The sequence below is a fragment of the Ascaphus truei genome, chromosome 3, assembly GCF_040206685.1.
Source record: "Ascaphus truei isolate aAscTru1 chromosome 3, aAscTru1.hap1, whole genome shotgun sequence".
NCBI classification, from domain to species: Eukaryota; Metazoa; Chordata; class Amphibia; order Anura; family Ascaphidae; genus Ascaphus; species Ascaphus truei.
Genome location: NC_134485.1, coordinates 28,651,353 through 28,674,035, shown reverse-complemented (window position 1 = coordinate 28,674,035; position 22,683 = coordinate 28,651,353). Strand labels below are relative to the sequence as shown.

At 42.8% G+C, this 22,683-nt stretch overlaps 1 protein-coding gene across 1 annotated transcript in view; it reads right to left on the bottom strand.

Moving 5' to 3' along the window:
• Nucleotides 1-8,751: 8,751 nt before the first annotated feature.
• Nucleotides 8,752-22,683, bottom strand: part of URB1 (URB1 ribosome biogenesis factor) — a 70,669-nt gene continuing 56,737 nt past the window's right edge. The window contains exons 30-39 of the mRNA XM_075593891.1: nt 22,143-22,245; nt 19,875-20,035; nt 19,313-19,424; nt 18,255-18,361; nt 16,295-16,438; nt 15,399-15,508; nt 14,516-14,713; nt 12,130-12,371; nt 10,688-11,320; nt 8,752-9,390 (exon numbers count right to left, since the gene is read on the bottom strand). Coding sequence (XP_075450006.1) covers nt 9,170-9,390; nt 10,688-11,320; nt 12,130-12,371; nt 14,516-14,713; nt 15,399-15,508; nt 16,295-16,438; nt 18,255-18,361; nt 19,313-19,424; nt 19,875-20,035; nt 22,143-22,245 — 2,031 coding nt within the window. The 3' untranslated portion in view covers nt 8,752-9,169. The remainder of the gene's footprint in view (nt 9,391-10,687; nt 11,321-12,129; nt 12,372-14,515; nt 14,714-15,398; nt 15,509-16,294; nt 16,439-18,254; nt 18,362-19,312; nt 19,425-19,874; nt 20,036-22,142; nt 22,246-22,683) is intronic.

Sequence of the window (22,683 nt, the reverse complement as noted above, 5' to 3'; positions counted from 1 at the left end):
ACTCCTGGTGACACTTTTTTTTCCCAAAAACATTCAATAGGTTTGAAGCAGGGGGTCTCTGGAGCTGAACCATGTTGATATCAGCTCTGGGGACCCCCTGCTTCCCGAGATAATTACCTCCGTAGGTGCAGCGGGTAGGAGCCCTGGCTGGGTTCACAACATGGTGGTTTAAAAGTCACGCATTGTGTAGGCCAATAGGAAGTCGCCACATCATCCCTCGTGTCTTCCTATTGGCCCACATGACATGGGACCTTTTGAGGTAAATATCTCGGGAAGCAGGGAGTCCCCGGAGCTGAAATCAACGCGGTTCCGCTCCCTGCTCCAAACCGTAATAGAAAAAAAAACCCACACATTATAGTCTGGAGTGCTCCTTTAAACACTGGTATTCCCTCTATGGTTAGGGAAAAGGTAGCACTATGCGTTTTAGGAGTAACTACCTCTAACCTTCTACTAGAAACATTTATTTAGGGTCTACAAGCAAATGCTTTATGGTTTTAAAGAGGATTTTGCAGTTTCATTTGTAATGTTTCTAAATGATTTTATTGGGGGTCATTGCTGTGTAACATATATATTCGGTCTGGGCCTTGGCCATAATACGGGAAGGTTAGCAATAAATCTGTTTACATGACATTACGTATGACCCCCAGAATCCTGCAGGAAAGTATTTACGTCATTGTGATTTGTTTCATTTGTTGTTGTTTTTTTTGGGGGGGGGGGGGGTGAAGTGGAAAATTGTACCAAATGCATAAAAATTCTAGAAACTTCCTAATTTATTTCTTTAACAAAAAAAAAAAAAAAGACATTTCTGGTGTGCCTAAATGTTATTAGATGTTTGTGTGTATAGAAATTCATCCTGAATAACACTTTGTTGTGCTATTTTTGTGTTGCCCCACTGCTTTAATAGACTGTTTCATAATGCTCGATAAAAACACAACACACAATTTTCAGCTAGAAAGTGTTTGAGATTGCGACATCCTATTTATTCATCTGGGAAATTTATATATAAAATGTAAACACTAAACAAGAAAATGTGGAATACTGAATGTCAGGGTTAACATTCCTTACAAATAAGGTGATGAGTCTTATTTAGACTTGTAGATTTATAAACATTGTGACAAAGCCTTGAACCTCATTATAAAAAAAGGCAAATGCGCTAAAAACAGAAGAGATTTTTGTTTTAATAAAAAGTGGAAGTGAAGATTACATTATTTTTTTTTAAAGCAGCGTTCCCTGGGCTTCGTTATAAACAGCAGTAATACGCCTACCCTTTAACCACACTTCCACCTCTGACCAAATGTAACATTGTATATTATAATTAATGGTAATGTTGATCCAGAGCGATGAGATATGTAGCAACGAAAGAGAAAAAGAAACCCAATTTGTAGCACTGTCTCACCCAAGTGGATGATTTGTGTGTTAGGCTAAAATAAGATTTAATTGGAACAAACGATAAAATGTCGGGCTTTAAAAAACAATTGAATAGCGCAAACAATTGAATAGCGCACTGTAAATCCAGTAGGAGTAAGTAAACCCCGGATTACAGACAACGCTTGGTTCAGTGTATAATGATATACACTGTCCTTGGTAGCCATAGAGGACTGCACCCCTGCCCTAGAGTCTACTTCTCCACTCTTGGTATTCTTGTGGTCAGTCTGGACGCAGCGTATAGTATAGAGTATAGCGTATAGAGAGTATCATATAACTGTTGAAAGTAATTTTGCCTTGCAGAAGATTCAGTCAACATTGACTCTGTGTTCATCTGAAATCTCTGTATTGTTAGCTCTTGGTACTGTTGTCTGCCATTTATTAATTGCACTCAACTGACTTATTGACTAACTCAGGGGTGGGCGAGATTATCTGCGGGGGGCGTGGGGGTTACAGAGGACCCACGTGATTCTCAAAGGCATTTAAATGAAATGCCAGGGAAGCGATGAAGGCCTCTGCAACTAATCCTTACCTTGGTTCAGGTGGCTACTGGTGACATCGCCATGGCAACGTGGCGTCAAATGGCGACGTGACATGATGCCAGAGCCAAGGTAAGGAGGGGGGCATGAGAGGGGGGGACAGCCGGCACAGGGGCTCAGGGACAAAAGATTGCGCTCCTTTGGACTAACTCATAGATATCGAATATGCTGTTTTTATACTATTACTCCCTGTGGATGTTTTCTAAATTTCTTCACAGCTTCAAACTTAACACAGATGCTGAAATGAGCAAAACATTAAAAATCCTGTGGGGGTTGGGACGGATAGCCACAGTAAAGATGAATGTAGTCCCAAGATTACTATACCTATTCCAAACAATACCGGTAAAAATCCCGATGGCAGAACTTAAGAACATACAAAATAGTGTGTTCCAATTTATATGGAAGAACAAAAGGCTGAGAGTGGCGCGATCAGTAATGCTGGCGCCCAAGGAGGGGGGGGGGGGGGGCATGGGGGTACCTGATATAACCAAATATTATCAAGCGTCCCAGCTAAAACAAGTGGTAATGTGGAATAATGACCCTACCACCACAAGCTGGTTGCAGATGGAGTCTGTCTTTGTATCCCCTCGCTCCCTGACCTCGACCCTTTGGGGTGGGGCGGAGGGTGAGGGTCCTCCCGGGAGATTTGAGTTGGGATCCATGAGGTGTACGTGGGAGATTTGGTCAAGAACCAAAAAGAAATATTCACTCAATTCGAACCCATCATTGTTAACTCCTTTATATAACAACCCCGAGTTTCCCCCAGGGTGTATAAAAAACTCCTTCAAAAAACTAAAGGAGCTTGGCATTGTAAGATTAGAAGACCTCGTGATCGGAGGCAAACCTTTGACATTCCAAGAGGTGCAAACCAAATACCAAGCACGGGACATCCCAATTTTTGGCTTCCTACAGGTTAAACATTTTCTGCAGTCAGTATCGCAGAACAAGAGCTTTCCGAATTTAACAAAAATTTGAAAGACTATGCACAATAGGGGTGCACCAGAAGGGTCTGATCTCGAGGATATATACGGGACTGGTTTCGACATCCGCCCCACAAAACCATAACTATATGTTGAAATGGGCCGAAGACCTCGGGATAGAAATAGATAGGGAAGACTGGGAGGATATCTGGGAATCGGCAGCTAAAACATCAATCTGTACGACTACGAAAGAAAATATATATAAAATTCTATTTCACTGGTACTTAACCCCGAGTAGGCTGAGCCAGATCTTCCCAGGCACGCCTGATCTCTGTTGGAGGGGGTGTGACCTGAGAGGAGATATGGCAAATATATGGTGGTTCTGTCCAAAGATACAGCGTTTTTGGACGCACATACAAAATATGCTGCAAGTGACCACGGAGATGAGAATCCCTCTGGACCCGATGATATACTTACTGGGAAAGCCTGTGGAGGAGATCCCCTCACCGGAAGGTAAAATGATCAGATTCATCCTCACTGCCGCACGCTGCGCAATAGCAGCTGCTTGGAAAAACGTCAATGCGCCTTCCACACAAACAGTGAACAAAAGGCTGAGAGGTAAAAATCATGGAACTGCTATCGGCCCAGCTCTCCCAAAAAGTGGAAAAATTGCACAAGGTCTGGGACATATGGTCCCCATCCTAGCCTGAACCCCAGGCCAACCCTTAGTACAGAAGAACAATGGAAAAAGCAGTAGCAACTAACAAAAGAATAGCAAGAATGCCTAGACCCTGCACGCTCAAGCCACACCTGACACCCCCCAATCCCCCCCTTCCCCCTTCTCTCCCTCTATCTCTATTCTTTCTCTCTCTCTGTCCTTCCATACCAAATTGATGAACCACAAGAGTGGATAAATAAACTTAAGCATACTCATGCATCTGAGGTCACCCCCGTCTAACTCACGAAGGTATAGGGAGCCATACTGTCAGATCAAACGTGTACGTTTCTGAAACACTAATTAATATTAAGCCTGTGAATTCTAGTGACTACTTGGTTAAAATGTATTCCACTCTGTGTTGATGAGTCTGAAATGTACAAACCAATATTATGTGTGAAAATCATTAAAAAAAAATTGAAACAAAAAAAATCCTGTGGGTTTTTTTTTGTGTGTTTTTTAAAATGAATCAATCAGTTCTGTAAAAGGAATATGCACACAGCGCACCAGGGATTAAAATAAATGGCGTATATATTCAGATCTTACAGGATCTAACAGGTTAAAATACCAGCACAGAATATAGAAAATAACAATTACAATTCAGCTACAATTATTCTTATAAAGTGAAACAATGCCGCCTACATGCAAAATAACAAACGGAATAATAGCCCTATAAAGTGACTACAGCTTACTGCAAGCGTATAATATGCAGTGCGGGCATAAACAGTGCAATATAAATGCTGTGAATGATCAGCTATGGTGAAACAAAATCCACCTACAGTACATCGAAAAAGTTGCATAGAGGCTGCAACTCACTATAAGCATATAAAGTGCATTACAGTACTAACATGTAAGTGCATGTGCATTAGAAGTGCAATATGAATGCCCCAAAGTCACTTTCTACTAAAGTGACCACAATAGCCAAAAAATAACCAACATAAAAACATGAAAAAAAGGCCACAGAGGGGGAGGACAACACCAACCACAAGGCAGCAGACAGGATGCCGAGGAAGATATAAAAACAGTACGGAGTGCAACTTCGCTGCGGAAGGGTAGAATCCCCGCTGATACTTCCTGGTAGCTGTCCTCAGCTAAAGGGTAAGCGCGCTGAGACAGCCTCATGTGACCACGGCGCGTTTCGCAACACCGTACTTCGTCAGGGGGTCACGTGAGACACTGTCTGCGCGCATTAAATACCTCCTTCAGCCAATAAGGACGGCTGTATATACTGAGGGAAGGGAGGGGAAGAAAAATCCATCTTTCCCCCCTATTTTGCAAGGGGGCAATATGTGGAGCTTTTTGGGAAATTGGTTGAATTAGAAATGAAAAAACGATGTAGTGTCAGTCGTAATAGATCATTCTCCAATTTGAACTCTAGTGAGCAAAAGAGCATTAAAACACTTAGATCGAATTTGTAGATTACAATATGAGCAGCCGACAAAAGGTGGAGGTTTAGTGTTACAAGACACTGATAAGTACTGTTTAGAGGCCAAGTGTACCTTATCAGATGGGACCTCTTATAAACAGTTACCGTCAGATCCCACTAAGGCACTCAATGTTCTGATGAAGCAACATTTGGAGGGTGCACTGAACAAGGGCATTCTGACAAAATTGGAGTTTGAGTTTTTATTTATAGCTACCCCGACAGTCCCTATTTTTCTTTTTATCACATTCCTAAAATTCATAAATCTCTAACTTCACCTCCTGGTCGCCCTATTATTTCTGGTATCAATTCTCCAAAGTCTAATTTATCAGTATATTTGGATTTTTATTTGCAACCCTTGGTTTTGGCACTTCCCTCTTATCTTAGGGACACCACTGCAGTGCTGCGGACAGTGGACAATTTTGTCTGGAAGGAGGGATATGGGCTTGCCACTTTGGATGTGCAGGCCTTATATACAAGTATCCCTCACTCCAAAGGGTGTGAGGCTATTGAGTACTTCTTCATGTGTAACCAACAGATTCCACTGTCCCAGATTACATTTATAATTGAGTCCATTTAATAAATTTTGGGTCATAATTATTTTCAGTTTGATTCTACTTATTATTTATAGATTTTGGGCACGGCGATGGGGACGATGTTTGCTAATCTGTATATGGGTCAGTATGTATGTATGTATGTCTTTATTTATATAGCACTTCACAGTGGTAATACAAGTGATAATCATATGAATAACAAATAATACAAATGACAGATCATGGGAAGAAGTGCTTCAGACATAAAAGTAACATTTAGGAAGAAGAGTCCCTGCTCTGAAGAGCTTACAATCTAATTGGTAGGTAGGAAGAACGTACAGAGACAGTAGGAGGGTGTTCTGGTAAGTGCGTCTGCAGGGGGCCAAGCTTTATGTATGTGTACAGTATTAGTCACGATGCTACTCATATGCTTCTTTAAGCAAGTGTGTCTTAAGGTGGATCTTAAAGGTGGATAGATAGGGTGCTAGTTGGGTATTGAGCGGAAGGGAATTTCAGCGGTGTGGGGCAGTCAGTGAGAAAGGTTCAAGGTGGGAGAGGGCTTTAGATACAAAGAAAATATATCCTTGAGCAGAACAGTGGAAACTTTTGCATGCCACTGGTATGCCTCCTCCGCAGCTCAAGCGGTGGAGGAGGTATATAGATGATATCTTCATCATTTGGGATGGCAGTGAGTCCTCTTATCTTGATTTCATTATGTCACTCAATACAAATCAGTTCAATTTGAAATTCAGTGGTACTAATAGCACTACCAGTGTCCAATTTTTGGATTTGGAAGTCTACATTGAAAATAAGAAAATCCAAACAAAGACACATTTCAAGGAGACAAATGTCAATTCCTATTTCCATCCTAATAGCTGCCATAATGAGAAATGGGTTAAGAACATTCCTTTTAACCAATTTTTGAGATTAAAACGTAACAGTACATATGAAAACCATTTTAAAGAACAGGCACTTTTTCTGAAAGATAGATTTCTCAAAAAGGATTACAAAGAAAAACCAGTTGATGAATCACTATGAAAGGCAAAAAAAAGTGGAACGAGCTTCTTTGTTGAAGTATCGGTCAACAACAAATGTGAGAAAAGACATATTGAATACAATATCTAGTAAAGAAGGGAATGATAAAAAATTAAATACATCTAAGGGGGGACCAATGTTTATTACACAATATAACAAAGCACATGGTGCGATACAAAAAGCACTATGTAAACATTGGAAGGTTCTCAATCTTGATCCCATTTTAGGTTCTCTTATTAAACCCAAACCCGATATCATGTTTCCGAGAGCACAACATTTAAAGGGGCTCTTAGCACCCAGTTTATTGAAAAGTCATCAAAAAGGGACCAAATACTATTCGGTCCAGATTGGGAATAATAGGAAAAGAAAAGTGTGCAGGTACAAAGTATGCAATCATAGGAGGACGGACAACGAAGTCATACCTACAGTTACTCAAAAGAAATACCCCGTTAAGAACTTTATCTATTGTCTTTCCATGCATGTAATATATCTGCTACAATGCGGATGTGATCTACAATACATTGGTAAGACCAAGAGGGTACTTAAACTTCGCATACTTGAGCAACTAAGAAATATAACACATATAGAAAATATTCCGAGATTAATAGAAAAAGGCCAACCACTTACACCCTTGCTCAGTCACTTTAAAGATATTCATAAGTGTGATCCTGGCACTTCAACCTTTAGCGGGATTAAATCCATCCCCTATTCGGTAAAACAAGGAGCTGTCACTGTTAAAACGTGAACAATTTGGGATTTATACATTTGGGTCTAAACATACCTGTGGTTTAAACGAACTGATAGTATTAACTCCCTTTTTAAGGTAATGGCTGAAAACATTAAAAAAAAATGCAGATATTTGGACTCCGGTATCTATAGTAACTTTTTCACGTATCTGTTCCGTCCTCTAAGCATGCTCGTCATGTTAACAGTAGTTCCATTGCATTTATTTTATTTTAATCATTCTAGTAACACATATCTACATTATTTTTTTTACAATTTTCTTCTTATAAGTGCTTTTCTAAGTATTTTTATGAGTCTTTTTAAAAAGCTGTAATTTTTGCACTTTATATTTAGCCAGATTGCACGTATTTGGGATCAATTGTTTTATGAGCATTTGAAAAAAAGAAAAAATGGCGGTGCACAATCAGAGAACACACACCGAGGGCTGGAAGGTAAGCTCAAACAAATATTTATTGGCACATTAAGTACAAGATTTAAAACGCTCTTACGCGTTTCGCACCGAATGGCACTTTATCAAAGAGTAGAGGCGGGGAGCACATCGTGCGGTATCAACATACAAGGAGATCCTGTGAGTATCTCATTTTCCTTTATTGATTTTTACTATCAGTGTATTCTATACAAGAAGACATGGCAATACAATTGATGTTTCTATACATGAATCAACTACGATCTAATAGGCTTGTCTGAACACACGGGACCCATACTTTATATTCTATTTCTGTTACTGATTTTGTAGTGTTACTATTGTCGCCTTAATCTGTGGGGAAAATAAATAAAAATCAGTAACAGAAATGGCTGGTGTATGGTATGGTATGCTATGGTAAACCTACCCAGCCTTGAAAATTGCAAAGCCAGTACAACCAACCTCACACTGATGAGACCCACATGGTCGAAACAGCTGTCTGTGAGTGGTTTGACTGGCTTTGCATCTAATCCCATCCTGTGCTTAAAAGCTGTGTGAACAGCAGAGCATTTGCTTATAAGAGTTCCATGTAAAAATGGATTTCAGGCAAAAGGTGACACATTGTGTGCTCATTTGCATGGCATTTCCCAGAATCCCTTGCTGCAGTGGAAGGCAGGTGAAATGGTGAAAGGCAGGGTTGCAGACCTGTCTAAGACATGTGAATATGCTCACAAGTGATATTCTTTATTGGCTATATGCCAACGGTGGAGGTTTTTTGTCGCCTTTTTCACCCACCATAACTTAAAATGTATATGATACATCTATATATAGATATATATCTCATATACACATACATACATACTCAAACTTGAAATATGGTAGTAACCAGTTGGCTGAAAGAGAATCAGTTCTGCATTAGATGCAAAAAAAACAACAAAAAAACACCCCTAAATATAGTTTTGCCAGGTGTTATAATACAGAATGCAGAGCGATGCACAAAGGGAAGAGACTGGATCAAATAAAAAGGTTTTTACTTGGTTACATGGTACAGAGATCAAGAAATGACAGACTTTGTGTTTATAAAGTTATATTATTGCAGTTTGGCGGCAAAAAACCCGCTACTATAGACATTTAGAGGTCCTGCACTATTCCATGTCAGTCCTCTCACGGTAACTTGGAACACAAAGGGCATACGCTGAGGAACATGCAACAGAAGGTGCTTCATCCATTATACAGTTAAGGCTTTAACGAGGTCTGTGCTTTCACTGAAGAACCTCTATTGCAGGCCCTCTGAGGCGAATAGTCCCAGTACTGAGGCTGCTTGGCAGGTGAGCCAATTCACTTTTCATAAAACAGGTCAGTTCATTAGAGCCTAAGATTTGATGGTTCTGCAGATCTTAGGCAGACCCCAGTGGGCGACTACCATGGGAAGCTAACTTGTTAGCACAGTGACGGAAAAGTCTTTACAAAGGGAAACAATTGCTTCTTGCCCGACTTTCTTCTTCTTTCGGGTGGGGGTTTTCGCCTTGGAACTTGGAATGTCCATATCAGATGCTTCACATACGGCTTTAACGTGAGTTCTAAACATATCCGGCCCTTCTGCACCGAGCCAGACATCGCCAACGTAAAGAGACACCAAGAAATCACCGGCAGCTGAGAAAAGCAATGATAAAACAGGTGAGCAATGGTTTACACATAGCAGCCAATTACAATAAAGGGCAACATTTGTATTTTGTTTGTACATGGGGTGATGGATAACAAGGGATTTTACTAAGAAAATACATTCTTATTTATTTATTTTATTATTTATCTGAGAAAATAAATCCTATTACACAATAATTTTAACTCATGCCCAAGTTGAATTGAAAAAATTAAAACTCAAACGCTTGTCTTATAAAACCAATTGTTAGTCCAAATAAAAAAGGTATCACGTAATACTAAAGTACTCATTTACTCTGCACTATCGCAACTGGACTAACACGGTTATTTCTACTTAATTCAGTATCCTATAGAGAATGCATATAGTTGCCGTCTCAAAATGATCCCAAAACCCCATTTTTGTGGCAGACTATCTGTAGATCGCTTTGTAACAGTATATTATACATATCTAGTTTACTTTATACACATTTAACCAGTCTGCAATATTTGCCATTCACAATTCCTACAACAGACCCATCCAAGCCAATTTAGGGTTGACACACACTCACACACACACACCATGAATTTACAAGTATAATGTGTCATTTTGAACATTCATGCCTTAGTATCACTTTGTCAAAGTATTTGCCAGTATTTTGTCCTATTAGTGTCATTTGGGGAGAGGCTAAATGAGGAAGAAGAAGAATGAGATGATGTTGGCATGTATCAACTTCTGCTTCTGGTGTGGACCGCCTCACAAAATTGTGCCATCACAGGTAGAATAAACCAGGCAAAAAGATTTGTGCCGAACTTAAGAAACTTGCATAACACTTTTCGTAAAACTGACAGTCGCAAGAAAAAACATAATTATTGATCAGAGCTCTTGGTAGATAACCTGCAGAATAGGTTTTCTGTAAGCGAGGCCGGCAGAAACACTGCTTATTAACATGTTGCAGGACTATTGTGTAGGCAAATGGTCATTAAGTTTGTTTTTGTTTCACAGAACCCAACACTGCAGGTTGGGTTTTCATGCAAATGGTCTGTCCCAACGGATGTTTACGGCTGCTAACGTATCTGTGTGTTACAGACCAGCATGGGGCACACCATGGAATTTCATGCTTTGCAATTCTATACATTATATTTTCTGCGTGGGACTGAAATCATTAAGAGATATTCATCAATACACAGCGCTTCGTGTTGATTTTTAGTGGAGGGACCAGCATTTACTCCTGACAAAGAACTTGAAATAGCACAATTCCAGCATATATACGGGACATGAAGCCTTATTCACTGAAATTCAAGTTCCACCCACCTTTCCTGATGTCATCTGGCTTGTTATCAGGGCGCAGGCAGAGTTCTTTCACAGCATCATGGCAATGACTTTTACTTAACCTCTGAGCCTCTATTAGCTGTATCATAACTGTGTTGAACAAATGCAAGAGCCCAAGGTTGGGGGATTTAATTTCAGCTGCATTGCACACTCTACTGTACAGCTTAAAGATTGTGCTTCTCAACATACTGTCTTTCAGAAGCTCCTGCACCACTGGTGTATGTGGCAAAATGCTCGTTTTAAACCACTGTAAAGAAATGTGTGTGTTCTGCGTATTCAGGATATGTTCTTCTCTAGCTTTCAAAACCCACTTGGCTACTAGACAAGCAGTGGCACACGCAAGATTGTTTTCATCAATGATGCCATCCGTGAGTTTACCATCCTCCGTAGCAGTCTTGTTGAGAGGAGTTGTAGGTGCACCCTTTTCCTTTGTGGGTTTTAAAGGCACGGTCAAGAAAATGGGATCCCAGTGGATCAGTATGGATTTCACAAGGTCTTTGGCATCTTCCAGGCTGGAAACCTGCTGCTGTTCTTCGACGTCTCCCTCTGCTTCTGCCTCTATCCTCTTTCTAAGCTGTCGAGAGGCGGGGGGCTTATACTTCTCTTTCATGGTGCCTAAAAAAGGAAAACAGATGTTCATTAAAAAGGTGTAGTTCCCCTGACTTTAAATCAACAATATCTATAAAAACACTTTTTACATTGGCTCCTATTTCTCTTTGTCACAGCCTCATAGGGCATATGTAGATGTCTGCTTTCATTTGGGGATGGGGAGAGAGTGAGGGAGGGCGAGGGAGAACATGTAGGCGAAACTTTTGCACATCTCTAACCACCAGGCTCTCTTATAACTTTAGAGACAATCACGTATCAATTTTCTCCAGCTGTCAGCACCGGGATACGCAGTAATCAGCCTCCTCCTTTGGTCACAAATAGAAGATACTTTTTGGTGCTGGAAGACACCTTACAGCATCCTTCAATGGTTTCAACATACATGGTATCATTAACACACATGATGTAACACCTTTGCTATAAGTGGCTCTTGCAATGTTCTGCAACGCAGAGCAAGCTCCCGGCAGTGACAAGATTACACAGGCAGAAACGTGCGACGGGGACTACTAACCACCACTCATTTTTATTTGACAAACTGATACATCTTTTGATCCTCTGGTAACAGGGACGCTCTCTCTCTCTGTGTTCATTGTAAAAGCCTTTAAATTAGCAGCTAAAGATTCCCCTTTCAGAACAGAGCAGAAGTATTCAAGCTCAGAACTGGTTTAAAAGCACTTGCAGTGCAGGGTTTCCATCCCTGTCCCATCTCACTAAATGGTGTTGGCGTTTGAAGAGGTTCATGAAATACGTAAACAATAAATGACAGAATGACAGCTGCTCTTATCCCTAGATATGGGCAATCTTGGCCGCACACTTACCCAGCAGCTCTTTCACTTTGTGTTTCTGAGCCAGAGCGTTCAGCATTTCCTGCAGCTCAGAGTCTTTTTCAATGGTGCTCCACTTGTGCAGGAGCAGCAGGGCGTCCTTGTTTGAAAAGACCCTCTCGTTCACAGCAAATCGGCCCATTTCCTTAAAAGCCCCCAAAACCAATGACCGGTATTTCAGAACAGAACTCAAGGTGCTGAAAAACTGGTTAAACTGGATACATTCTAAATTTGTCCTATTAGAAAGAGGGGGGAAAAAACACACACACACATGTGCCATTAATAAACGAAGTTGCAGGAACTTCTGTGTGTTCGTAAAATCAGCAGAGGGGGAGGGAGCTGCTAAATAAAGGGGAATTACAGCACAGCTGAGCCTGGGATCGGCTGCATACCCTCTCTATGCTATGGGATTCCAATACAGGAACTTTCCCGTGCTAGGACTGGCTCCCCTCTCACTCCACTGTTCGGGTGCGCACGCGCAAGCTAGGTGGGAACATGAGAAAGGGAATAGGGCTAAAGCAAAAGAAAATATGAAAGATATGTCAGCTGACAACAGGCAGACAAAACGTAGTAATGTATATAAACATGGAAATAAAGAGACGATAAATACCTTGTCTCACCCAGACTGCCAATACACCCGTCTACTGTAAAAATCTTAAATACTGCTTAATTCCTGTTTTCTCACTATTTACGGTGTTTGCATACAGCTGCAGAGTGCCAACGTTGTACACATCCCATACCCAATAATTGCTAGTCACATATTCCTAAAACTGCCTTGGACAATGTGTTATATACGGCACTCTGTACCAACAGCACAGACCTAAACAATGTAGACAATAACAGGCAGATCGCAAAGAGAAGGCAGGTGCTCAATAAGTACCTATTAAAAACAGGTATGTGGGTTCTATCTTCTAGCTATTGTCTTTGCCTACACCCTTGTTTGATGGATTCCTTATTTTTTTCAAGGAAAGGACATTTTCTCATACTGGATCGGAGTCTACCAGCCTCCAACTTTAAACTATGAAACCCCACAAGTTGGTTTGTAACAAGGCAAATGGGTTTGCATGTAAAATGACTACGTGGCACCTGTGGACAGCTTCTAGAAATGCATGGAACCCGAGAAGTAAGGTACATCAATATATTCTTCATTTTTGTCCATTGCTGGTTTTTAAACCTCTGGTTAGCTGCAACTGTCACAAAACCGTGAATTCTGTTATCTTAACTGGATACTAAAGTCACCGGGCAGATTTTATGCACGCACAGTATAAAGTATGCATGTGGTTTGCATGTTTGAGGTACATCCAGCACAAGGCTGCTATAAGGAGTCAAGAGGCTACAGAGAAATGATACCAGATTAGGTCAATCATACCGAATAGGCACCTAATAAGGGTAGCACATTTATCAGCTTAACTAATTTATTCAGGAATCTGGCACCCAGCTTTCTCAATGTTTTTCATGCAGAACATTTCTACATTGTTAGCCAATTAACTCGACATCAGGCCTGGTGGATGTTTGTGACGCTAGCAGCAAATCATGCAAAACGACTTAAAATGGGATAAATCCCATTATACTACGTGTCATGTAACTCCTCTTGACCTCCTCCCAGCCTCTAATTCAGGGGTGTGCAAACTGGGGGGTGCGCAAGATTTTCTGTGCGGGGGCGCAGCAGTTACAGAGGTCTCGCGCAAGGCCTCTAACACACTTACCTTCCAGCGACGCGTCGTCATGGTAACCCGGCGGCAAATGTCGAAGCGGGGTCACTTGATGTCACTTTACCATGGCAACGTGACGTCACATGACCCCATGCGTCATTTTACACTGGGGTCAAGGGGGGGGGGGGGAAGCGAGCCGCAGAGGAAAGCAGGCAGGGGTGCACACGGGGAAAAGTGTGCACACCCCTGCCCTAATTTATAAGCCTAATTTACAGAGCAAAAATTGGAATAAAGATCCTTGATACACTCGAATAGTCTCAAAGAGGCACAAAACGAAGCTATTTATATCCGTTTTTCTCCAATATTTCCTTGGTACGTCTCCCCGGGACACTACTGCTACTGTACTAAAGGTGACCACTTAGAGCAGTGGATTCCAACCTTTTTTCGGTTAAAGAACCCTATGAGAGATACTGCAAAATCCCAACCCTCTCTAATAGCGCGTCTGAGATCAGATGCATTGTAAAGAACCCCAACCCTCTCTAATAGCGCATCTGAGATCAGATACATTGTAAGGAACCCCAACCGTCTCTAATAGCGCCTCTGAGATCAGATGCATTGTAAATTCTTCTGTATTTGGTACAATTTTCAAATGATCTGAAAACTGCAGAGAACCCTTTAGTGATGCCCAGGGGACCCGGGTTGAAAAACACCGACAGAGCATGATTTACCGAATGTGTCGAAGCAACGCCATCAATACAGTGAGAAATTCATTAACCAGGTGAAGAGGGAGGAACTTCTGCTTCACAGCGAGCCCGTCCTTGCTCTGCGTTTCACTGGACATGTTACTCGCTTTGTTTCCCAGGTTAGTTAACCACAGATTGTGTACCAATGAGATCACATTAGTTAACATCTTGTTTTCAAGATACCTGAAAAACAAAATAACAATGTATCTGTGAAATGCAGTTCTCTGAAACAGCAGCATTGCCAGCTCATGGAAGGAGCGAAACACAGGAGATACACAAGATTGTATCTCCCCCAACAAACATTCTGCATTGTAAATAAACCCAACAACATAAAATTAAAAAAAAACAAAAAAACATTGCACTGTTTTTCAGCAGCCAGAGAAACTTCAGTACACAGAACCAGACATGTTTACCAGCTGCCTGTGTGGGCATACAAAGCAAGCCAACAGGATATCCATCCCTGGCCCATCCTTCTTGTGCCCTCTCGTTATTTGCTTTCCACTGGTTTCCAGACCTCGTTTCCCCACTTATTTCCTCCAGCAAAATATTTGATTTATTTCCTTCTGAAAGTTACTACCGAGCAAGAGGCCCACAATTGGGAATCTGTGTCTGTGTATGGCCATACTCTGCATATAACTTGATGTGATCCAGTATTTATGTTCAAAGCTGGGCATGGATCCTACCTGAATACAGGTAAGTACACTACTTACAGTACTTTACAGCCATGCGCTTAATTATATGCCACTTCCAAAGTCTTGCACACAACCTTAGCAAAAGTTCCAGGCCCCCCACAAAATTGCTCTCCGCCGGACATGAACGGATGGGTAGGGCGAGTGCAGTTATTTTCCGGGTGGAATGTGGAACGTACCGTTTCTCCAGGATATTCACTACCCAGGTGAGGAGGCTGTGGTCTCGTATGAGCTGATAAGCAGCTTTTGTGACATGTGAAGCACTCTGCAGCAACTCCAGGATTTGATTCTGGTGGGGGACAAAAAAAAATAAATCAGAATAAAAGGGAAATGGGTAACTCAGGGTCTTCCCGAACTGAAACGTTGCCAAGTTTGCAGCTGTTTTACGTATAACTTCCAGGTGGATCTGCTATGTCTCTTATCCACTCCTATATTCTCCTCATTAGACGATTTACAAGCCCCTATATGGGACATGGTAGTTAATGATGTTGGAGTAGAGACTGTATCTCCTGCTTAGTAGACCATAGGAGCCAACTAGCCACAGGTTTATCATGTCTACCTAGCCACGTGGGCTACTAAGAGCGTAATGTGGTCAAATGTATTTATGTAATACAGTTACTACTCACCTACTTGTTATCTTGTGTAGGTCTATAGTGGCCACTGAATACATAGTGAAGATGGGCCTAACGCCAGACGCGGACAGGTGATAAAAAAAAAAATGCAGTGATTTTTTTGGAGCCGGGTATTGCTGGGTATTGAACTTTAGTGAGTACCACGGGAATAAGTCATTTTGCGATAATTACTCATTTCCACGCGCAGTGTTAATAGAAAAACGCAGAAATATCACTGGTGTTACGCCTCTTTTCGTTGCTTTGCCATTGGCCATATGGATTTAGTGAGTGGGCTGAGAATTAGTGATATATTTCCAGATATAGCACTTTTTGTCTTTCAATCAACGACTTTTAGTTAAAAAATAAATAAAATCGGTTTCTAGACCCAATACGTGGAAAAAATAATTAAAAAAAAAAAAAAACGAGAGAAAATTCCCGCAATGCCACTTATTTATATACTTTACCTGAGATCTCTCATCACACAGGGGGCTGTTATAAAAAGCCAAAATCACATGAAAGATTCTCTGATAATCATAGAGCTCATAGCAGTGTTTATCTCTCAATCCTTCATTCAGAAGCCCAAGAATCCACTCTCGCTCCACTTTGTGCTATCAACCAAGATACAGAAAAGAAAGAAAGAAAAGAATGTGTAATGTTTTACATAAAGCTTTTGAAGTAAATAAGTCATTCAATTGGCAAAGGAAAAAAATGCTCAGATATTGTTAGGATATCAAAAAGACAAATGGTTATAAAAACGTCTCAAGCAGGCTTCTGTGGATCTTACCCAGTGTTGTAGTGCAAAGCAGCTCTCAGCTACAAAACAGGACCAAAACAATTACCTGGGGGAAAGGGAGGATGGGGAAGGGAGGAGGAAGGAGAGAGAGGATGTGAGGAGAGGAAAGGGGGAGGGAGGAGAGAGAGGATGGGGGGAGGACAGAAAGGATGGGGGGTGGGAGGCAGGGAGGAGAGAGAGGATGGGGAGGGAGGGGAGGGAGGATGGGATGGAGGAGAGAGAGGATTGGTGGAGGGATGGAGGAGAGAGAGGATGGGGGGAGGGAGGAGAGAGAGAGGATGGGGGGAGGGAGGAGAGAGAGAGGATGGGGGGGAGGGAGGAGAGAGAGAGGATGGGGGGGAGGGAGGAGAGAGAGAGGATGAGGGGAGGGAGGAGAGAGAGAGGATGGGGGGAGGGAGGAGAGAGAGGATGGGGGGAGGGAGGAGAGCGAGAGGATGGGGGGAGGGAGGAGAGAGAGAGGATGGGGGGAGGGAGGAGAGAGAGAGGATGGGGGAAGGGAGGTGAGAGAGAGGATGGGGGAAGGGAGGAGAGAGAGAGGATGGGGGGAGGGAGGAGAGAGAGAGGATGGGGGGAGGGAGGAGAGAGAGAGGATGGGGGGAGGGAGGAGAGAGGATGGGGGGAGGGAGGAGAGAGAGAGGATGGGGGGAGGGAGGAGAGAGGATGGGGGAGGGAGGAGAGAGAGGATGGAGGGGCGAGGAGAGAAGATGGTGGAGGCAGGAAAGAGAGGATGAGGGGGAGGGAGGAAAGAGAGGATGAGGGGGAGGGAGGAAAGAGAGGATTAGGGGGAGGGAGGAAAGAGAGGATGGGGGAGGGAGAAGAGAGGATGAGGGGAGGGAGAAGAGAGGATGAGGGGAGGGAGAAGAGAGGATGAGGAGAGAGAGGATGGAGGGAGGAGAGAGGATGGGGGGAGGGAGGAGAGGATGGGGGGGAGGGAGGAGAGAGAGGATGGGGGGAGGGAGGAGAGAGAGGATGGGGGGCGGAGATGAGCTAGACTGCCTAGCTCCTGGTCACGTGGACCAAAAGGAAGCCGCACCGGAAAACGTTACGACTTCCTATCGTCTCGCATGACGCATTATGTTAGGAACACAGTTCCATGGCGGCAGAGATACCAGCACCGCTACAGAGGTAAGTATCTATGGCAGCAGTGGATCCCCGAAGCTGAAATAACACCGTTCAGCTCCAAAAAAAACCTTTTGAAGTCACGCCGCCTCCCACCCGCTTACCTGCTCTCCTCCGTCGCAGCGTCTCACGTGAAGTCGCTGTGTCAAAAGTCATGGCGACGCGACTTCGCTATGAGAAGATGCCGGAGAGGAGAAGCCGGAGAGAAGGTAAGAGGCAGTTTACAGAGGCCCCCGAGCTCTCCCCCGGCAATCAGTTTAACTATTGTGGGAAAGAGCGCGGGCTCGGGTCGGTGCCTCCAGTTTGCGCCCCCCTGACATAGAAGATAAGGGTTTTAATAAAATACTAGGCTGTCCTATAGACAAGCAGTCATAACTACAACACACAAATATCTATTCTGACCGTCTACATATCTATCTATATATCTATATATCCACACACCACGTCTTTTGGAAGACTCCTCCATGCGATCTCAAACCCCAGACAATTCATATTTGCAAAAGGTACTTTACCTCTAAATCAAAGCTGTAGAAAAGCTTGTAGAAATCTGGCACTTTCTTCACGTCCAAATACTGATGCGACAATAGGAATTTAGCCATCTTTATGTACATGTGCTCCTCTGTTTGGCAACATAAAGGAAAGCGGTGTTAATGCTGGAATTCCAAGACTCCAATACTCATGGGGTGGCCAACTCCAGTCCTCAAGAGCACCACCGGGCCAGGTATTCGGGATATTCCTGCTTCAGCACAGGTGGCTCAGTTTTCGATTGAGCCACCTGTGCTGAAGCAGGTATACCCTTGAAACCTGACCTGCTGGTGACCCTTGAGAACTGGTGTTGGCCACCCCATGCAATACTCTATGGATACAAAACTAGGACTAACTAGCTATCTTTGTGAGCAAAATCAGAAATCAAAGTGTATTCCTTGATAAAGCCGTGTAAACATTCAGATGCATAACTGAGTAAAACACCTAAGGGTGCTTGAGAAACTCCGCTAGTGAGCTGCGCTCTGTGTCCTTCAGGGTGTAGCACCTGCTGTCAATGTTCATTTCTGTTGTCAGATCTACAAACGTGACTTCACCTCTCCCCGCTCACCCGAATTCAGAGCATGATACAGAATACGTACCTGGAACCCCGGAGACAACCTTAAAAGTGCAAACCCAGACAACAACCTTTTGTAAACAATTTGAAGGACCAGCCCCCTCCCAGCCCCCCTCTTATTGCTGTAGGGATCAGGGGGTCCCCGGAGCTGGGGCGATACTTTGACAAATTTAAATCCGGTGCCATGCAGGCCAATAAAAAGCTGCAGCCACAACCGTCGTGGCTTCCTTTTGGCTCGCATTGGCGTGAGATTTAAACCGCCATCTTGTTTTCCCTGGAGGGGCCCGTGCTGTCCTTGCAGGTATGTATCAGCTCCCAGCGGGCCCCCAGAACCTGAAAGGACGCGGTTTACCTCCAAGAATACCCCGCGTCAATTTCTTGTATTAAACAAAAATACAAAGTGTACCCTGCCTAGTTTATGGATTCTCACCTGATTAATACTGGCAACCTCCTGAATTAAAAGCGTCTCACCTGGCTTCAGAATTTGCTGCGCCGCTTTAGCGACGTACAGAGTCAGCAAGAAAGTCAGCCGCAAATTCTGCTTCCGGATTCCATTTCTCACAACGTCCAGAAGATAGTGAAGCTGCAATGCGAGAGGAACCTGGGTGTAGTTACACCTCCGCTTTCAGAAAGAAAGTCTACAACAACAGGCCACGATTTAAAGCTGGAGAAAGCATGAGAACCTCTGTGAAGGATCTATCATCATTTCCCTGCTTGTGCTACATCCCTCGGAGTCTATTTTGTATTATCTTGTGCTTGCATTAAATCATTTACTTTTTGGCTCATACCCTGTTTTGAGCATTTTTCCCATAGTCAGTGCGTGCTGGAAATCTAGTTGACATTTTGAATTTGATTAATTATTGTTTTACTTAATTCACTCAACATGCTCTGTTTTTCATATAATCCAAAAAAAAATAAAATAGATCTAAATATTTCAAACCATTTGCTTTGTATTTCTTAAAAAGTGTCCCCCCCCCCCCCCCAATACAGGAAGAATATTTTCATTGTTTTTAAAAAAATCACCTGTTCTTACCTGCTTCTTGTCTCGGAAACGTGCCCCTTCCATGTGGCAGAGAAAAGACCCCAGGATGTAATTAGCTGCCGCTCGCATGTTGTAGTCATAACTGCTCAGGGCAGCCACGGATAATCCCAGTGCGTTCACGTCAACAAATTTAAGACAGTCCACCACCAACTCTAAGAACGGAGGGGAACGGGGCGCATTCAGTAACAGGGAAAAGCTCAAAGTCTGTTTACCGGCTCAGCACCAGGGGGGACTGACAAATGACATCATAAACCTTTTTCATACTGTATGCTAAAAATAGACATTTATACATTGTGGGCGTAATGGCCTATACATGCTATAAAAACCCCACCACAAACTATACTCCTCTGCCCTCGGTGGACACTGGTATAAATATCATCAGCTAATGCCATTTTCAAAGGGGGGATTATTATTGACATATGGCTAATACAATAACAAAAATGGACAATATGAAGGTTAGAACACCTTATAGCCATCCCTGTGAGGTTTATTATTTCCGACCCCAAGTCAAGGTTGACCCAGTTCCACGGAGCACGATATATTTTAGCGGCTGTATAGTGAAAGCACTGAGAGTTTTTTTATTACATAACTTCTGGAGTCTTCTAAAGCTTTGCAGATCGCAGAACAACAAATATTACAAACTATATTTACTGCTCTCATGGGGCGCTCATACCCAAGTGAGCAGAGAATGCAGAACAAGTTCAAAATGCGCAGAACTTAAATGGTAATTTCCATAAATCTCTTTTATAAAACTCAGCCTTATGTGCAGCTAGCAAAACGTAAAAAAATTAAAAACAATAATAATAATATATATAGATATTTGTTATGCAAACACACACAACAACAAAAAACTACTGGGGAATTCCTTAATGAAACAATCCTGAACAAAGGAAATATGTACAAAAATACTGGACGGGGATTGAATGGCCTCCCCAATGTGTTGCAGACCCCTCTCACATTGCACGAGGGGGTAAAAGAGCGCATCATAGCCACGCTTCTGCCGTGTGTTCACTGCTGAATGGGGGGCTTCGTTCAGTTCTTTGGTATGACCATGGAAGGGTTTGGAAGTCTGCTCGTCCTTGGGGCAGACGGCCACAACCAACCCCCATTACCCCCAGAAATAAAACATAGGATGTGCCAACGTGTATGCTGAGATAACCTTGCAAAGCTAGCCTGCCTGTCAGATGTACTCTTGGATAACAATGCGAATGATAGCGATTTCTCAGAAACTTTCCACTGGCCATGGGAGCTTCATCACAATATTATTTGTAGATTACGTTTTAGATAAGTACATACATCGGACATTTAATTTACTGTACCGTGTGCGTATGTATATATGTGTGTGTATACACACACACACACACACACACACACACACACACACTTGGTTGCACTCAGTAATAACGGTAGTATAGTCACAGGGACAGCTATAGCCATCACTGTACCTGACAAGGGGTTGCGACCCATTGTGCTGTGAAATGTCCTTGTGACTACACTACATTTATTACCGAGTGCAATCAACTATACGTTTGTCTACTGTAATTGGGATGTTGAGGGACTCTCCATATGGCTGGCCTGCACAAGATTGCAGAAAGAAGTCATTATGTATGTATGTCTTTATTTATGTAGTGCCATTAATGTACTTAGCGCGTCACAGCAGTAATACACGTGACAATCATAAATAACAAATAATACAAATAACACATAATAGGAAGAAGTGCTTCAGGCATAAAAGTAACATTTAGGAAGAGGAGTCCCTGCTCCGAAGAGCTTACAATCTAATTGGTTGGTAGCAAGAAAGTACAGAGACAGTAGGAGGGAGTTCTGGTAAGTGCGTCTGCAGGGGGCCAAGGGGTTTATGTATGAGGTGTTAATTATCAGCCATGGAGCTACTCACATGCTTCCTTAAGCAGGTGTGTTTTGAGTTGGGTCTTAAAGGTGGATAGAGTGGGTGCTAGTCAGATATTGAGGGAAAGGGCATTCTGGAGGTGTGGGGCAGTCAGTGAGAAAGGTTTAAGGCGGGAGAGGGCTTTAGATACAAAAGGGGTAGAGAGAAGGCATCCTTAAGCAGAACACTGACCGCCATGTGTCCTAGCTAAAGAATACATTCTAGGACAGACAAACAGCCTTATACCTAAATCTATTTAGCATGCAAACAAAGAAAGTGGAACTCAGTTGTAGTGACTGCGAAGCTGGTCCATAATAAGCAGGTGAACAAGCTCTGTAACAGACACTGTATAACAAAGCTTTTCCACTTACCCGGCCTAATTAATTCACTGAAAAGGGGGAGCAGAAAACAAGGATCATAAATCTTATCCAGGTCTTTTATTCCAGGGTCTTCAAACAAAAGATCTTGCCCGTTCTGAAATAAAAGATGCAAAAGTGAAAAGTCAAAGTATATGAAAAGAAAACTGCACTGACAATTCTGGCCCTCATCACACTATACTTCAGGGGGCTCAACTCCAGTCCTCAAACCCTCCCCCACCAAAACAGGTGAGGTCTCTAGAATATTCCTGCTTCAGCACAAGTGGCTTAATCAGCACCTGCTTCAGCACAGGTGGCTCAATCACAGGCTCAGTCTTCGACTGATTGAGCCACCTGTGCTGAAGCTGGGATATCCCGAAAATCTGACCCGTCGCGGGGAACTTGAGTTGTGGAGTTGGGCGCCCCTCCTTTACTTCATTATATACATGTCAGCCAATCACAATTAGTTGCCTTAATGTCACCAGATCAGCATTCTGACCTCTTCCATGTTATTCCCCACAGAGGGAATCTGTTCTATCCTGTACTTTCCCCACAG